Here is a 16582-nt window from a genome sequence, read left to right as displayed (position 1 = left end):
AATCGACATGAATGCGGTCAGACGTGAGAAATTGCCCTAGGAGCAGTTGGGTAACATATATATAAAAGCTGAATTTTTCATGAGTTTAGATGATTTGCGAAACTTTTGGGGAGTTTAGCAGAGAAAGTTTTATGGGTTTGAACTAAAGGTTACTGCAAAGTTGTCAGCGCATGTTCGTGAGAACTCGGCAATTCAGAAGTATGCAAAATTAACTTGTTGGAAACGAGGTAAAATAATTACCGTTCCGTAGTAGTGTTTTGCTTCTAAAACTTTAAAATTGTCACAGGTCGCAGGCTGATGATAGACTCATCAGCGGTGAGCGCGTCCCACAGTGATGTCATCAATTGTTGTTTAAAAACGTCTTTAGTAATACCAGATCATTAGCTTTGCGCAGTGGCATTACCGTAGCCAGTGAGGTTCATCCGAGGCGCGGTTATTGCTGATTGAAAACTTTTCCCAATACCCCGCAAGACGACTCGAAATACAGTCGGCTTTGCAATTTTTGTCGGTCCACACGTGGACCTCAATAATAATTATAATGAAATTATCCTTCAAATAAATAGCCACTCGTTCGACTTACCATTTACAGCGGTCTCACGCATAGCAATATTCAAGGGTTTGCCACATTGAATTATCACCTCGTGCAAACAGTCGCATCGTTCAAGCTAATTGCCTCCTTTTGAGGAAGTTCAAGCTCCTCAGCCAGTCGCCGATGTCAAATGCCTCGGCGTCTCCTGAAATTACCGAAGAGAATCCTTCCGCACCTCCTGGCGCTCTTCAAAAGGTAAAAAGAGGTAAAAATCGTTTCCTTTTATATTTTTGCTATTCCGCATGCCTACATTAAAAGCGAATGTGAGAACGATCTTTCTTTCGCTAAGTGTGTGAGGAACGAGCGAGAGAGCCGATGCGCGCTTTTAGCCTCTCGCAAACAACAATTTGCAATTTTTAATATAAAAATTAAACTTTCAGAAGGCTGATTAACATGGTAGTATTGTGGTGAGAGCTGTGAATCTCTCCCCCTTTAGTAGTGCAGTCTAAAACCTTAAGTAACTATGCAGTGAAAAACTTCAAGAGCATCGCGCCGCATTCGGCGCCCGCTGTGACGATAGGTACGGACAGTTCACCACATAAATTAACCTGACCGCGGTCACTGCTTACCCTCATTGCATTTTCCAAGCTTTATGCCTCAGTGACAATATAATGCGCATGCGCTGGTAACTCTCTACCAGCTATAACTGATGCGTGTCCGTGAAATCTCGGTAATTCAAGAGTAAGCAAAACCACCTTGTTTGAATAAACGAAGCGAAATAATTACCGTGCTGCTTTTGTGTTTCACTTCTAAGAAGTAGTAAAATACGTCAAAGGTCACAGGTTGACGAAAGTCTGTTGAAAGGTGACCGCGTCCCACAATGATGTCAATACTTGTTGCTTAAAAACCTCTTTAATAACACATGACCATTAGCTTTGCGCAGTGGCATTACCGTAGCCAGTGAGGTTTATCCGAGGCGCGGTTATTGCTGATTGAAAACTTTTCCCAATACCCCGCAAGACGACTTGAAATACAGTCGGCTTTGCAATTTTTGTTGGTCCACTCGTGGACCCATTAATAATAAAAAGAGAATTAGTTTTCAAAGGTTTCGCCACTTGTGTCTAACTGACAAAAATGATTATAGATCCCAACAGTATACATTGCATAATGTCATTTGTGATAATCACTGTTTTGCAGAAATTACTATCTACCGGCAAAAAGTAGAGGAGTGGAGCAATTGAGAAGTGCGCAGTGTGTCATGAGTTAGTCGGCGTTAGCGTGCAGAGACGAGGGTGATCATTCCGTTGCGGGTTCCTTCGCCAATGTTCTTTGGTGGTTTAGATCATCCTTTCTTTTATTTAAGTCTGTGGATGAAATCCTTTGGTGTGACTATTGAAATGAACTCCCTTAAGCAGTACTATTCTATGGTACTATTTACTGAGTATAGTTCTAACTTTTGAGTGTTTGGACGAAACCCTATGGTGTGACCATCAGTGCCTTCTCTTAGTACATTTATTGAGTATCAGTTAATAGTTCTAACTTTTGAGTCTTTTGTGGACGAAATCATTTGATGTGACCATTCAAATGAAATCCCTTTAGCGGCATTTTCACATGATACTCGCAGGTCAACCGGAAGTGGGCGTTTTTCTCTTTTAACTGATATCTTGACGCTACCAAATTTATATTGTAAGTGTCTTTACTCTTAAACAGACGTTTTGCCCAAGAATTTGTTCAAAATCACTGCTGAAGAGTGCAAAACGTCCACTTCCGGTTGACGTGCGTCGCATAAAAACGTTAAGGTAATTCCTTTGTTTTGCACTGCGCATCACCTACTGCGCATAGCATTGCAACCTCAAAGGTGGCGATGGTTTTCATCGGTCGGGTCACCTAAAAGAGTTAACGAAGGCCCCTTTTGTACTCCAAATCCTTTAAATAACGATTTTGATAACTCTACTGGGCTAAAAGGTGTTTGTCTTAAAGCTCGCCCCAGTCCCTTCGCACACAATCCTCATTTGAAGACGAAATTGTCCCTTTGTTGTCCTTTTGGGGGTGAAACGAAGACGGTGACCACACCCCTTTTAATGGTGTTTTTTACTCGTTATGGCCGGACAAAAACTATATCCAAAGATGAAAAAAATCTGGATAGTAGAAGGTTTAAATTTTTGGAGATGAATGACGTGAAATTCCGTATTAAGAGCCACAGAGAAGTATGGGAAAAAGTTAAAATTAAACTGTCCATTTCTCTCCATTTTTTCAAGATCGGGTAATTTGAGATTATAGTACTGAAATATTATAGCCCAGAGAAACAAACGAGTCTTAGGTTTTAAGTAAGATTCATGGCTTTTGACAGTTGTTTAAGTTTTGAACATTTCGCACGAAGCTAGGAAAAAACACTCAGAATTATGGGCACACAAGGCGAAAACAAGCACGATAACCTATCTTTTTATTGCAGTTTTTGAATGTCCTATACATGGCTGACAATTGGATAGTACATCCTTTTCAAGGGAGTTACCTTAAACTCCCTACTGTTTAACGAGCTTTCCCCTTCCCATCGTTCCTTGCGCGCTTTCATCTGCGGAGGATCAGAGAGGGTAAGCAGGAGCTCATCACCTGGTGCAAGACATTTGTACACAATGAAATTTGATTTTTTTTGTCTAACTTTATCCCTGGCCCCTTTCTGGGACTAGTAACGTGTTACGAACGAAAATTCAAACATTGGGTGGTAGGGTGGCGTGGGTAGTTGGTCAATCAAGTACCGACATCCGCGATCTAACTGGCGTTCAATGGCTAAGAAGGTTTTTGTATTCCTCTCTCCTTACTGCTGTGTAAAGTCACTACGCTACTGGTCACTGTCACAAAAGATAGCTTTTGGAACCACTGCAATATAAACAGAGACTTGAATGACGAGAATTTGAAATGCCATATTTAATCTGGGATTAATGACCTCGCATGAGACGTCACGGAAGTTGAAATGTGTGCGATTAGCATCGAGAACAGTAAAGTCGTGCAGAGATTGAGCATTGAACTATCTCCAGATCGATTGTTTGGGATGGTTTAGCAATGTCTCTGTTACGCGCCAGGCCAAATTTGTCATTCAAGAGAAAGACATCCTCTCTTGAAAAGGCAGAAAAACACATGAAATTTACTGTAGCCTTTTTTGGAGATTCTGGCGTCGGTAAAAGTTCGATCATTCGAAATCTTGTAGGTGAAGGTTACATTCAAGAGCATATACCAACTGTGGAGGAATTTTATGCAACGCAGATGATCTACAGGAACAAGACCTATGAATTTGACATCATTGATTCATCTGGATCGTACGAGTTTCCTGCTATGAGAAGAATAGCGATTCAAAAAGCCGATGCAGTGGTTCTGGTGTATTCCGTAGACAGACCTAAATCGTTTACAAAGCTCGAAATATACTTGGATGAGATCCAAAAATGCTGTGCTGACAGTAATCGTAGGATTCCCGTTATCATAGTCTCTAACAAAGCCGACCTCCCAAATTTGTCCGAACCAACGTTTGCTGATGCGCGCGGTATTGAAATCAGCGCCTGTGATTACCTAGAGTCACTCTGGGAGTGTCAGTGGCTTTCTACTTCGGCGAGATTTAACCTGAACATAGCTGCCATATTTTACAAACTTCTAGAAAAGCTGTGCCCTGAGAAAAAGATACGTCACAGAAGTACTATTTTAAAGAACAAATTTCGCTGATTTGCGAGGAGGCCAGAAGAGTTAATCGCGGCGTGGAACTAAAACAGTCAAACAGAACTTGCAAAATCCGTTTATTAGTTTCACATATAGTTTATTTGCAATGACAGGCATTTTGTTTGCGAAAAACAAGCACGCTAATATTCAAGAAAGGTCAATAGTTTATTTGGTTTATCAGTAGTTTACTTTTAAAATCGCTTTATCACTGAGGTGACTCTAAGAGTTATCTTACATGCATTTTGAAAACGTAACGTAGTCGACAATTCCAACTACTCAGCTCAACCGTAGGTACGCAGGCGAATCTAACGAAAAGGGCTTTCTCCTTTAAGCTTCTCAATCCTAACTTTGTAGAGGAAGCCTTTAGTTGGTGCTTTTTCTTTTAATTAGCTTAGGGACAAGAGGCTGAGAGTGGGCAGGGGTGGATATCTGAAGTTCTTTTAATTGTTTGGAAAACTTGTAAGCGAATGCTCTGAATAGTATCCCCTCCCCCTCCCCCTCCTGCTCCCCAAGGAACGTCAGAAAGACATCCCTCACAGGTAAATGTGGGACAAATGGATAAGAAAAGAAAAACAGCTAAAAATCGTGACTCTGTCAGCAAACAGTATTAATAGCATGAAAGTAAACTCACTTTTATATGGACATCGACTCTCCCAGGTTATATAGGTATTGCATTTTGTTTCCAGATGTAGGGGCGACTCAACATATTTCATACCCGGAGGCTCATGCCCGAGGTCCAACCCCTTACAATTTTGTGTACCATTTTTGACTGAAAAGGTACCAATTTAGTATACCTCCCATTGAAGAATGGCATTTCTTACAAATATCACTACATTTTTCACTACAAATCATTCTATTACCTATACATATAACGGGAAATCACAAGTATTACCGGAAAAGGTGTTTATCTCTCCTCAGTAGATATTTTAGATAGAGGCCCTTTCAATGACAGATTCTCAACTGTTGCATATACTTCAACTTCTTGTAAAATTGCTACCTTTCATATACCTGAAACCTGAAAATGCTAGCCCTTTCAAGTGGAGCCAACCAGTGAGTGTGAGCCATTATAGGGTAAAGCTCCACCACCTCCTCCCCCCTTCCGCGAGAGAAAAGGCTGTTATACCAATTTTTGGTGCCAGAGTTTTACCTAACATGGTTGACTCAAAACTATAAGCTAATAACATAACTAACTGTCATAATCACAGAATTCGCGGGATTTACGTCCGGTTATACTATGTATGACAAAGCTGGTCTTAGCAATTGGAATTAGTAAAACATGCACAATTGGTGCAAAATCTTTGCACGTGAGCATCTGGGATCCAGATGGAAGTAATGAATAAATTACTCTTCAAGAAAAAGCTAGAAAACTATTAGTCCGATCTCAATTTCCGTCAATACAGAAGTGAACGAAACTTGTGTCTCCTAAAGCTTGTTTTCGCTTGGCAATGTTTGATAGTGATATTGTCCATTGTGTGGAAAAGCGGTAACTCGATTTAACTTCCTTGATACCGTCCACGATAGAGCGATTCCAGAGTAAGACTCCTAGGTTCGTTACTGGCTCTCTGCGCTGGGCTTGCGGCAACGATCTGAGACTGAGCTCAGCTTTCTAAAATGGGAAGCAGAGACAACGCTACTTGAACGACGACTTCTGAAGACCTCATCCACGCCTGGTCCCCTCCTTAGCACAAGTCGCTGTAAAAGCACGCCAATGGTCCTGCGAAGTTCGACGTTTCGATAGGAGTACAGGACAGGGTTTATGGCACTGGAACTGTAATGCATACATTTGACAAAGTGCAGGAGACGCGTGGAGGTGGATGGCCAAGGAAGGACCTCGGGGTTAAACGTGGCTAGTATGGACAAAGCGAACAACGGTAGCCATGTTATGACAAACAGCAGCGTAATCATCGCCACTGTTAAGGATAAAGAAACCTTCATGAAGAAACAGAGAGAAAGAGAATAGGTTAATGACATTTTAATTTAGTGCTCTGAACAAACATTGATGTGTTGTATAAGGTGTCCCTGCCCTTTCCTGCCCAAATGAGTCAAAAGGCATCAATAATGGCCTAGGCCGATGTTAGTCATTGAGGTCACATTCCCGTGCGGACGATATGTATAATGTTTTGCAAAGATCAATACAACTCGTATCAAAAACAGGACAAGAGGTTCAGAGAACATTCGGTGTTAGCATTATAACGGCATGACCGTCAGATAAACGTATTTGCGGTTTGTAAATCCAGCTATCCAAACTGTGTCAAATGAAGTTACCAAATACTTTATCAGTACAGGAAAGCCATAGAAGCTGACACCAACACGGTTGCACATCATGATAATACTGGAGGATACTAGTAGTTATGTGCTTAAGCAGAAGACCATAACCTGTAGAAAGCAACGCCCATACTAGGACTTTGACAGAGCGTTTTCAAGGACAGGTTTATTTTTAGATACATTTTGGAGCACCTTTTCCAGAGAAAATGGAAATTCCGCGCCGTCTATGAGAGCATTAAAAGTGTAAGATACCAAAAAGGAAGACTCATTTAAAGCCATTTAAATGTCAAAAATACCACTTTAGGTCTGTAGGATTTCCTAGTAACGTCTTTGTCGGAGTTAAAAGATATTCTCAATTTGCGCCAAAATCGTTCTATAAAAAAATGCTTGGTAAAAACTCCATTACTCGAGTACATAGAATGTTGCTCGTTCCGGCAAATGGGCCCCTGGCTTAGCTCTCGATCGACGACAGTCATCTACAGAAAATTAAGATCAACCCTACCTCTTTGGCCAGTGTTTTCTTATGAGTCTGATGCTTGGACAGAGATGCTTTACCCTTGGCGGAGAAGAAGATGCTGCAGTAAGCAATCGCGATGACCACAGTTGGAATAAAGAAGCACACCGTTGCTATCAGAATCGTATAGACGACCTGCCAATCAGTGCCATATTGCAGCGGTTGGAGAGACGCTAGAGCGGCAGAGCAGATCCAAGCAGCGGCCACTGCGATGTAAAATATCCGTCTGCCAAGCAAGCGATGCTGGAGTGGTCTAAGAACAGCATGAGACCGTTCAATACTAATACCCATCAGCTGGAAAATGGAAGCGCTTCCAATGAAAATATCTGCGGTTATGTAGAACTGATAGGCGAGGGGACTCAACGGGATGTGTTTGTGATCCCGGAACGTGATGTACATCCAAATCGGCAGCGATACGGCTCCAACGAGAGAGTCTGCGCAGGCTAGGCCGATGATGAGGGTGTGGGTGAGTGCTGTACGAAGCCACTTGTTGGAAGCGTATGCTCCGATGACAAGACCGTTCCCAGTGACACTGGAGATGACTAGAAATGCATAGTACGCTAACGAAATATACAGTTCAGCTGAAGATCGAGCTTGCTGCTCGTAGGTAGACGATTGGGTGGTACGCTGAGGCGTGGATGTGTTCTGCAATGGAATCTTCATCAGAGCTCCTCGTGGTGGCCAAACTATACTGCCGTCCACCTTTTCACAGCTGTTTCACAGATGGCTAGAAAGCAGCAGCTATACCTAGTCTAAATACCTTCTGTGGACAAAAGAAAGGAATCATGAAGAAAGCCTATGTGTTAAATATGGCCTATTTTGCAAGGACATAAAAGTACCACATTGACCTTGGCATTCTTTAGACTAGGCAAGTTCAGCTTGGTCCAAAGTTTAACAGCCAAAGAGAATAGATGTGTTAAGCTTGTCTGATGTGATGCAAGCGCCCATTTTAGTGCAGTGTAAAAAGACTGTCACCAGACAAACAGTTCTAGAAAGCAGTTTATACTACTATTGTTCTCACCGTCCCGGAATCATTATGTTTTGCCCCGATATTGAGGGACCAAACTATTGTAGCTTTCATTAGCTTCACATTTGTCTAATTAATCAGTAACAGGGTGGACATTGTTTTCATTCCACACCAATATCGCCAATAACTCATAGTCCCTGTATCTGTAATGTAGTGTTGGACGTGTTTGATTAGGCAATAAATCAAATGTTTAGAATATAATAAATGTTCAGGCCCACAGACCGATATTGCCCTTTAAAATACCTATAGGCTTAAAGACCCACCAACAAAGTTGTCATAAGGCCAGGATTTATTAACCCCCTGGCATGTTTGAAGTTTATGCTTTGTCCGTACTGTTTAAAACCATCTGACTGCAACTTGACTCCTGAACTTTCAATAAATCTTCGTATTAAAATAGTTTTTCCGCTTAGACAGAACAGAAGGAAGATTCGTCCCCTCATCAGAATAAGAAAACACTTACTGACAAATAGACTCTTGTAATACGGTCTTTATGTGATCTTTTGGGCGAGGAAAGGGAGATTAAAGAGGACTCTCCACTTAACAACTTCTTAGCCTTGGTACTGCCACCCTTAAACCCAAATTTTACTAGTGAAAATCTTTTGAAAGAGCTTCATATATAATTTCGCATCTGATTTGAGTACATGCAAGCGGTGATTATTCACTTGTTTCGCTGGCGTAACATGTTTCCTGGTAGAACAGAACGGTAGGTTCATGCGATTCCGAACCGCTTCTTCTTCATTGAAAAAGGTCACTTTTTAAACCGATTATATTAAATTACACAGGGGAGCTCAAGCAACGACGACGGTGACGGCAACGAGAAAGGCCACAGAAAAGCGTTGGCTTAGCAAAACAAAAACTTTACATGTGCATCACGCTTGTGGTACAGACGACTACAACTGCCATAAAAGTTAAAACTCCCTAATTTCACGTTTTATGAAGAACGTGAACAAAAGACAATGATTTTTTCCTTTTAGTAGATTTAGATACAGACCTTTAGAACTCAACTCCAGAAAAACTTCGCTGACATTTGACGAATAGAACAAGAGCGATGGAGTTTGAAACAGCGCAAACGCATCTTCAGTAAAGCGAGGTTTTCGCCACCGTTGCCGTCGCGGTTGCTTAAACTCTCTAGTATTACGATTTTACGCCTCCGAGCACTCAGCCATGCTCAGCGAAGCTCATGCCTTCAGACGCTCTTGTAGCCTGACCCTTGTTATTGCAATGAAAAGGGCCGCCTCTTTCTCCGGCTCCGCTTTTGAATGGGTTAACTTTGAAACCCTGCTGACTGAGACTTTTGTTAAAATTTTGACAGTACGATATGTCATCTTGTCGAGGTGTGTCAGCACAGTCTTCTTTCATGATTACCTGCAGGTCTATTTTTCACTAACCTACTAATAAGTATCTTACTTTTTTTCTTTTTTCATTGCCTTTTAATCCCAAATATTTCGCTTATCATAACGAACCACGGTTGGTATTGATTTCTGAATGCAAGTCACAGACTAGAGTTAAAAGAGGCAAAATCGAGTCCTCTATGCGTTAGATATTATTACTTAGACATGGCTTCTACACGGCTTCAACGCAGAGTTAGCTAATTTCAAGTCAGCAAATCAGTTTTTGACTTCCCGACTAGCCAAAATTTCTAAAATCCAAGTCGGCCCTCGCGAGATATAAAATGTTGTGTTCTAGTCACTGTTAAAAACTGAACCCCGCAGCACGCAATTTTATAGCTCGTTTTGCTTGTCCAATAATGCTATATTTTTGTGAATTTCATGCTTCTAGTAGCTAAAAAGTCTTTTCATGCAACACAATTAAACTTTTGAGCCTGGCAGAACACAGACCAGCTGCTTAAGCACATACTACATTTACGCACGAGTTATACATACTCCAATTACCGGCTTTATACCAAACATTGCGTAAAGGCTCAGTCTCTAATAAATATGTTCTGTTTACCTACCCCTCTTTGGTAGTTTTTGTTCTGACCCGAAAAAGTAAGCAGTCATCCATATATGAAGGCTATGGACTATCCAGAATTGTACGGGTTTAGTGACTTCCAGTCCATTACTTTCTTGGCGTAGTATCAGTGTTGTTGGGTTGGTTACGCTTGAAATGACTTAGTTGCTAATATCTGAAGAAGCCCATGAGAATTTTTGAATTGTAGAATTAAGCTTCAAAACAACGAAAAGGGTTCAATGGACCAGTGATGTATAAATGGCAGCTTAATCTACGCCGTTTTTGTTCCGTTTCTCGATGTAATGAATTTGAGGTTTTGTAACGTCTGACGATTCTATACACCCAAATCCAGAAGACCTTTTTGCCCCCTTAAAGGTCTTGCCCAGAAAGTTTTAGTTTAGGATTTGGACATCCGAAGAAACAAAAACAGTGTATCTCTTTTAGTACATTGTCAAGTATTAGTTGTTTATTACTTCCTAACAGACAAATTTCTCATAAGACGTTTTTAAATAACTTGTTAAATATTGCCATTTCTTTGGAAGAATGTGACTTCAAACAAATATACAACAATTAAGATGATATAATTATATAACTTGTTTTGGAAATAGATGAGATTAAAAGCGAAAAAGAAAAAAACAAAAATGGAGAGAAAAAAGAAGTCAGAATAGAAAAGGAAAAGAAAGAAAGCAGATTGAGTCGGCTAAAGCTGATTATACTATTTCAAAAGCTGATCATTTTTTTAACAGAGCACATGATTCAATATTGTACCCGATCGATGGAATAGTAAGTATAGTTATGGCTGTAGATAAGAGCAAATAACGGCTTTTTCCACGGAGTTGAAGAGTACGTGATCTTTCACCGCCTGGCAGACAGTGTGAACAAAAGCAATTTCAATCTGTCTCTTGAGACAACATTTTTTTTCTCATTATTTCCGCACACAAGACAAAAAAATGTACCAATACAGCAGGCTTTTGGCGAAGTTTTGGAACATACTCGGTTGCGCTGCAGTTTTCTAGCCGTAAATCTGGTAACAAACACGATCTGATAATTCCTCTGAACTGTTATAACTCTACCAATCTTAGAGCGTTAGAGAACAAACTGAATATCTGGAGCCGAATTCTGCTGAAAAGAAGTAGGAACCATTAAGTCGATTGCTTTCCTTTCAGACAGCCCTTTGTCTAATTATAATAAGAAACTCATTTTTTTATTTCACAGCCGCATTTATTAGGGACTGCAGATTGCACAAACAGCCTGTATAGAGCGTTCAAGCAAAATTTAGGTCTTTTAAAACCAAAGAGTGCTCAATTTTCTTTATACAAGATGCTACATAGCCTTGAGGCAAGCCGAGACGTGGCTCACAGGCGAAAGAGTAGGAGAGCCTGCGTCCGCATAGATTAGACTTTTGTCTGAGAGAAATGATATTGACTAAAAAAAATCACAGCGGTCTTTTATTGACAATTGCAGAATAATCAGCCTCAATAAACCCATAACTTAATGATATCTTTTAAACTGAGGTGTAACCTGAAGGAAGGCTAATCAAAGCTGGAAAACGAAGCAAGCAAGGGAAACATTCAATAGTTGGCTACGCTCAATTTTAACTTGTATTTAATTACGTATCTTCGTAAAGCGAAAATGAAAGTTCAATTTAACAGAGACAAAAGAGCAAGGCAAATCGACACAATGAACTAATACTTGAAGCAGACATTTGCAGCTGGCGGCCAATACGTGCAGGGTCAAAAAGGCGCGAATTAAATTTTTTAACCAATCGTGTGGTAATTAGCTTTAGACTCTGAGACGAGAACGACTACGAGATTTTCTCAATACTAAGTACGTAGTGCTCGCGCGTGAACCAACGTCATTTTGGCGGGAAAACATAATTGCCGTCGTCATTCTACTACGAGTTTTAGCGTGTCGTGGTTACGGGAACAAGTTATAGCGTTAGAGCTTTTATCATTTTGCGGTCGGGAGACTGTTTAAGCTCCTTCAGTAAAGATAACAGTGCTAATTTTTGGGTGAAAAAGAAGTGCAATGAGCGGCTTTCCGGGGTGTCTATAATTTGAGAATACGCGAAAAAACTTTAAGGCAAATCCCGTACGCGTAGTCGTTCTCGTCCTAGAATCTAAAGGTCTCTACTAAGGAGCCATGCAAAACCATAGAAATTTAGCCTGCGTTGCAGCCGGCCCAGGTATCGTGTAAACCATTGTTATAGTCCGTCTGCGAATTAGCGCACAAAAGCTCGTTTTAATGTCCAGGAGAATCGCAAGGGCATATGTGAGCGTTTCTGATAGGCGGGCATTTCTTAGGGGTTTCTTACGCGCCTTACGATTGGTCTAATTCTTACATAATGGTGTGTGTGACGGTCCCAACAGAAGGTAGTTAGTTTCTTTGGTTTTCTTAGAAACGCCTGGACCTGAATAGCTACATTTGCGTAATTTTTTTTTGTCCGTGAATATCATAATTTACTGATTTGTTTTGAAGCTAGCCAGTATCGGCGAGATAAAGAAGACGCCGGAAAATCAGTCGGCAAATTTACAAAACACATTCTGCCCTTAAGGCTTATGAGGAATTAAAACCATTTAATGGTAAACTGCATATGTGATCAAATCCTGACAGAAAAAATCTACAGAGACATAAACCACAGGAACTGATTACTCAATACGTATGGAACAAACCAGCTTCATAACCTCTAAAACTATGATTTGCGCGGTTTAATTCGTCATTTAAACTTCATGCACTGCAAAATCAAGACGCTAGAAAGAGAAGCGAGGAAAACCGCTGTCCACGATCACGTTTCACACTATCACGGGCTCATTCTCTCTTGTCACGAGCTATGAGTCGTGTTTGGCCTGTCAACACTTAATTTCAAATCAGACTAATCACAAACTGCGTAAGAAACTAGCCAATCAAAAACGCTGACATATGTCCTTGCGACGCTGCGGGATTCGAACACGATATCATATAGGGTCTTGATTCAAAGACGCGACGTCAACGACTGAACGTCGCTTAAAAATTGAATTTGCGTTTTTTTTTTTCAGTCTTAATCGCGATTATTCCTACCCACTTACTTTATCAAATGTAGGCAAACCCTCCTACAGTTGAATTCCAAGGGACCATATCCAAGTTCAGAAAGAGAAATAAAATTTCGTCGATGCTTGTTTACGTTCTCCATAAAACGCGAAATAAGCATTCTCTAGTCGTGCAGAAACAGCAAAGAAATTTACAAAAAAGTGTGATGGACGTGCAAAGTTGTTGTTTTGCTTATTAAACCAATTTTATTCCTTTTATTATTTTGACGTTCTTGTTGCGGTCGCGTCGTTGGATGTTAAACTCCCTATTGTACACTAATTCGCAGACGCTACATAAACGGTTTAGAGTGTCTGCGTCGCACGCTGAGGAAATTGTGAAATAGGTGAATCTTTACTGACGTCATTATATTGTTTCATTTTTCCCTAGCACGCGAGTTAACCCATACTGCCATAGAAGGTGTATACATTGTACTAAAGTTGAAAGAGTTGGTTAACTTATTTATAAGCAATTAGTGCAATTCTCAGCTCTAAGCAAGCAATATCTTAGGAATTAGCACACATCAAAACTGCGAAAATTGTTGGGTGGTAAAAAGTTGTTAACGTTCCTTGAATTGCGAATCTATCAAAGAGAAATTCTTCGAAGTATTCGGTATTTCAGACACTGCAATTTGCAGAGTTTTCCCACATTGCTTAGACTGGATTTCTGCCGCTCTCTCGGGTCAAGTGTTGTTCTTCCTTTTTGGGTAGGAGCGCGGGCTCACATCCCGAGCAGTGGCTGGTAATGCTATGTTCTTTCACACTGTTCTGGGAGATTATTTCAACAGCTTAATCAAAAAATGCATGGTAAGGGTGCGTTAATAGGGAGCTTAAGCAACGACAACGACGACGGCAACATGAACGGCAAAAACGACAATAGTCTTAGATTGGCAAAACAACAACTTTACACGTACATCACGCTTTTTTGTTCATTTCTTTGCCGTCGTTGGTTGCAAGACTACGACTTAAAACCACCTAATTTCACGTTTTGTAGAGAACGTGAACACAACGCAACGACTTCCTTTTTCTTTTTCTGAATTTTGATACAATCGTTTAGAATTGAATTAAAGAAAAATTTACCAACATCTGACGAATTGAACGAGATGGAATAAACGCGATAAAGTTTGAAGCAGCGTGAATTCATTCGTCGTTGTTACTTAAGCTCCCTAATGAAGCAGAAAAACGCCAACAAAGACTCACCTATCGGCTATTCTTATTATACTTTCCCTACCAACGGCCCTAACCGATATCTGACAGAACAGGGAATCTAAGTCCGTCTTGGATTCTGTTTTCCAAGCCGTGGAGTCCCCATTCCAGGTACTGGATTCCTGATTTTTTGTCAATCATGTTTGGATTCCGGATTCTAACCGTTAGTGGGATTCTGAATTCCGGCTTTTATTTACTTATTTATTTATTTATTTATTTATTTATTTACCAGCTTTTCTGGACTCAGGCCTGCCCAGAGGGAATGTGCACGGATTGGACTTAGGTGCCATCCCTTCCCAATCCCACAATCGATCCGTAAAGGTTGATCACACCACCGAAGTCTATACTACGACCCCTACTCTTTTCGAATAGCGATGTGGTTTCTTTTACGTGGCACAAGAACAAATCAGTGAAAGTGCTGTGAGACGGGGCCTACGGTTTTTCGTCCTTATCCGAGAAGACTAGGAACTCTAACCGCTTGCAGATGTTATTACACAGACAGCACTTTCTTCTCAGTTATTTAAAACCCCTGAGTGTTGGTCGGGCCGGGGTTTGAACCCGCGACCTCCTGCTCGGCAGACCGGCGCTCTACCAACTGAGCTAACCAGGTGGCGGTTCCTTGGACTCTATTCTGGATTTCAAAGCCTAGGATGTCGGATTCCAAAAGCAAATTAAAATTTTCCGGACACTGGAATCCAGATTTAATTACATGGGGCGAGGATATCGTAAAAAACTTATGAAATTGAAAACTACAATTCACACCTCTTCAGAGATGCCAACCTCTGAAGATCTAAAATCTTTCACTACCCCCCCGGAATTTCAAAGGACCTTCCTTCCCCGACAAATTGACATAGCACCCAATGGGAATGACTTAGGACATTATATGAATTCTTACATGAAGCGCATACTATCAAATTTCGCAATCATCGTGTTAATGCCAGAAATAATCTTTGTCAATGACTAAATACATCCAAAAAATGCCCCAGAAACCGTACTGCGAATACGAAAAATTGAAGTTTTGAGCCTAAAATGGGCTAAATCTCAAACTAAGGCACAGAAAAGCTCAAAATATGATTTTATCCGGGAGATATGGTGACCCGTACGGGAAATCAGGAGACCGGTGCCGTATTCGGGAGAGTTGGCATGTATGCCTCTTACGGGGACGACGAGTATCTCCTTCTCTTTCATTTGGGGGCCTTCAACACCCTTGCAGGGTTAATTCAGTTTCAGTAGTGACGGCTAGTAGAATGAAGCTATGTTCACACCATGCAGGATAGCTCTTGCGTTATCCCTACCGGGTCTACAGGGCTTTTGTTCACACATTACTAAACGGTGATTTCGGTGCGAGTGGAGTTCTGTAACGGAGCGATGCTTCACGCCCCGATCTTGAGGGATCATCACTTATCGGGTAAATTTTCTGCTACTCTTTGTCGCAACGGAACAGCTGTTCGGACCGTGGCGGAATTAAGTGAATGGGAGCGAGGACTGGAACCGACTAAGACGGAAGAGATCGCAGAGAATTACCGACAGACGAGTATGTACAAAGTTTAGCGGAGAATTCCCTCGTCATAGAGCTAAACGCAAAAATGTAGCTGCCGGTTATTCCAATAGTCTTCAAAGAGGTTCAAACAAATGATTCAAACCAACAAGGAATACCACGCTGGGGTCAATTTTATAAAACTTTTACTCGTGCAATTTACAAGTGTAGCTGTTGTTCTCAGACTCTAAAACAATGGCTACACTTGTAAATCACACTTGTAAAAGTTTTAATAAATTGACCCCTGGTTACAAGTACAGGTATGAGTAGTGCCCATTGTCTCCTCTGGTTGCTCCGAGAATTCGCCTCAATGAAGGACGACAGTCTTGGATTTTGGAATCCACGCTGCGGGATTCCGGACTCCAGGTACTGGTTGATCGGAATTCAAGGAATTCCGGATTCCAATCGTAAGAGGGATTACGGATTCTGTGAGCTAAATTCAAGATCCCAATGAAGAGGATTCCGGTTTCAACAAGCAAAAATTTCCCGGGTAAGGAATCCGGATTGCCTATAATTGTTCGAGAGAGACCTTTCTCCGGGAACTCCCGACCGGTTTCCCCCTCTCTTCCAACCTTCCAAACTTCTAATTTGATCTGGAGAGAGCATGAGGGCTTGACTTTCTTTTTCCAGCCCCGTCTCAGGGGTCCAGCGCCTCTCACCTCCCCATGAGAGGCTTGGGCCGGTTCAGGAACTCACAGCAGGCATTTGCCCAAGGCATTAAAATCCCGCGGCCATTTGCCTTCCTTGGGGTTAGGCATATGGCAATCTACGGTAAGATAGTTGATTA

At 41.2% G+C, this 16582-nt stretch overlaps 2 protein-coding genes and 2 non-coding genes across 4 annotated transcripts; 3 read left to right on the top strand and 1 right to left on the bottom strand.

Annotated features, from left to right (window-relative positions):
* The first annotated feature begins 382 nt into the window (after positions 1–382).
* LOC140929182 (U4 spliceosomal RNA) lies at positions 383–521 on the top strand. The gene has a single exon (XR_012164700.1). It is a non-coding gene; the product is annotated as a U4 spliceosomal RNA (small nuclear RNA).
* A 939-nt stretch (positions 522–1460) lies between these two features.
* On the top strand, positions 1461–1599 carry LOC140929190 (U4 spliceosomal RNA). The gene has a single exon (XR_012164708.1). It is a non-coding gene; the product is annotated as a U4 spliceosomal RNA (small nuclear RNA).
* A 1948-nt stretch (positions 1600–3547) lies between these two features.
* LOC140927760 (GTP-binding protein Di-Ras2-like) lies at positions 3548–4736 on the top strand. Its single transcript, XM_073377442.1, has one exon. The coding sequence runs from the start codon at positions 3590–3592 to the stop codon at positions 4238–4240; it is 651 nt and encodes a 216-aa protein (XP_073233543.1). The 5' UTR covers positions 3548–3589; the 3' UTR covers positions 4241–4736.
* Positions 4737–5733: 997 nt separating this feature from the next.
* Positions 5734–8028, bottom strand: LOC140926640 (adenosine receptor A2b-like). Its single transcript, XM_073376359.1, has 2 exons — positions 7002–8028; positions 5734–6163 (listed from the first exon to the last, which is right to left on the bottom strand). Exons 1-2 carry the CDS (start codon positions 7674–7676, stop codon positions 5786–5788), a joined length of 1053 nt encoding a protein of 350 aa, XP_073232460.1. The 5' UTR covers positions 7677–8028; the 3' UTR covers positions 5734–5785.
* Positions 8029–16582: the final 8554 nt, after the last annotated feature.

This window comes from Porites lutea, chromosome 2 (assembly GCF_958299795.1).
Source record: "Porites lutea chromosome 2, jaPorLute2.1, whole genome shotgun sequence".
Lineage (NCBI taxonomy): Eukaryota > Metazoa > Cnidaria > Anthozoa > Scleractinia > Poritidae > Porites > Porites lutea.
The sequence above is the reverse complement of the archived record's forward strand: the minus strand, read 5'-3'. Positions and strand labels throughout refer to the sequence as shown.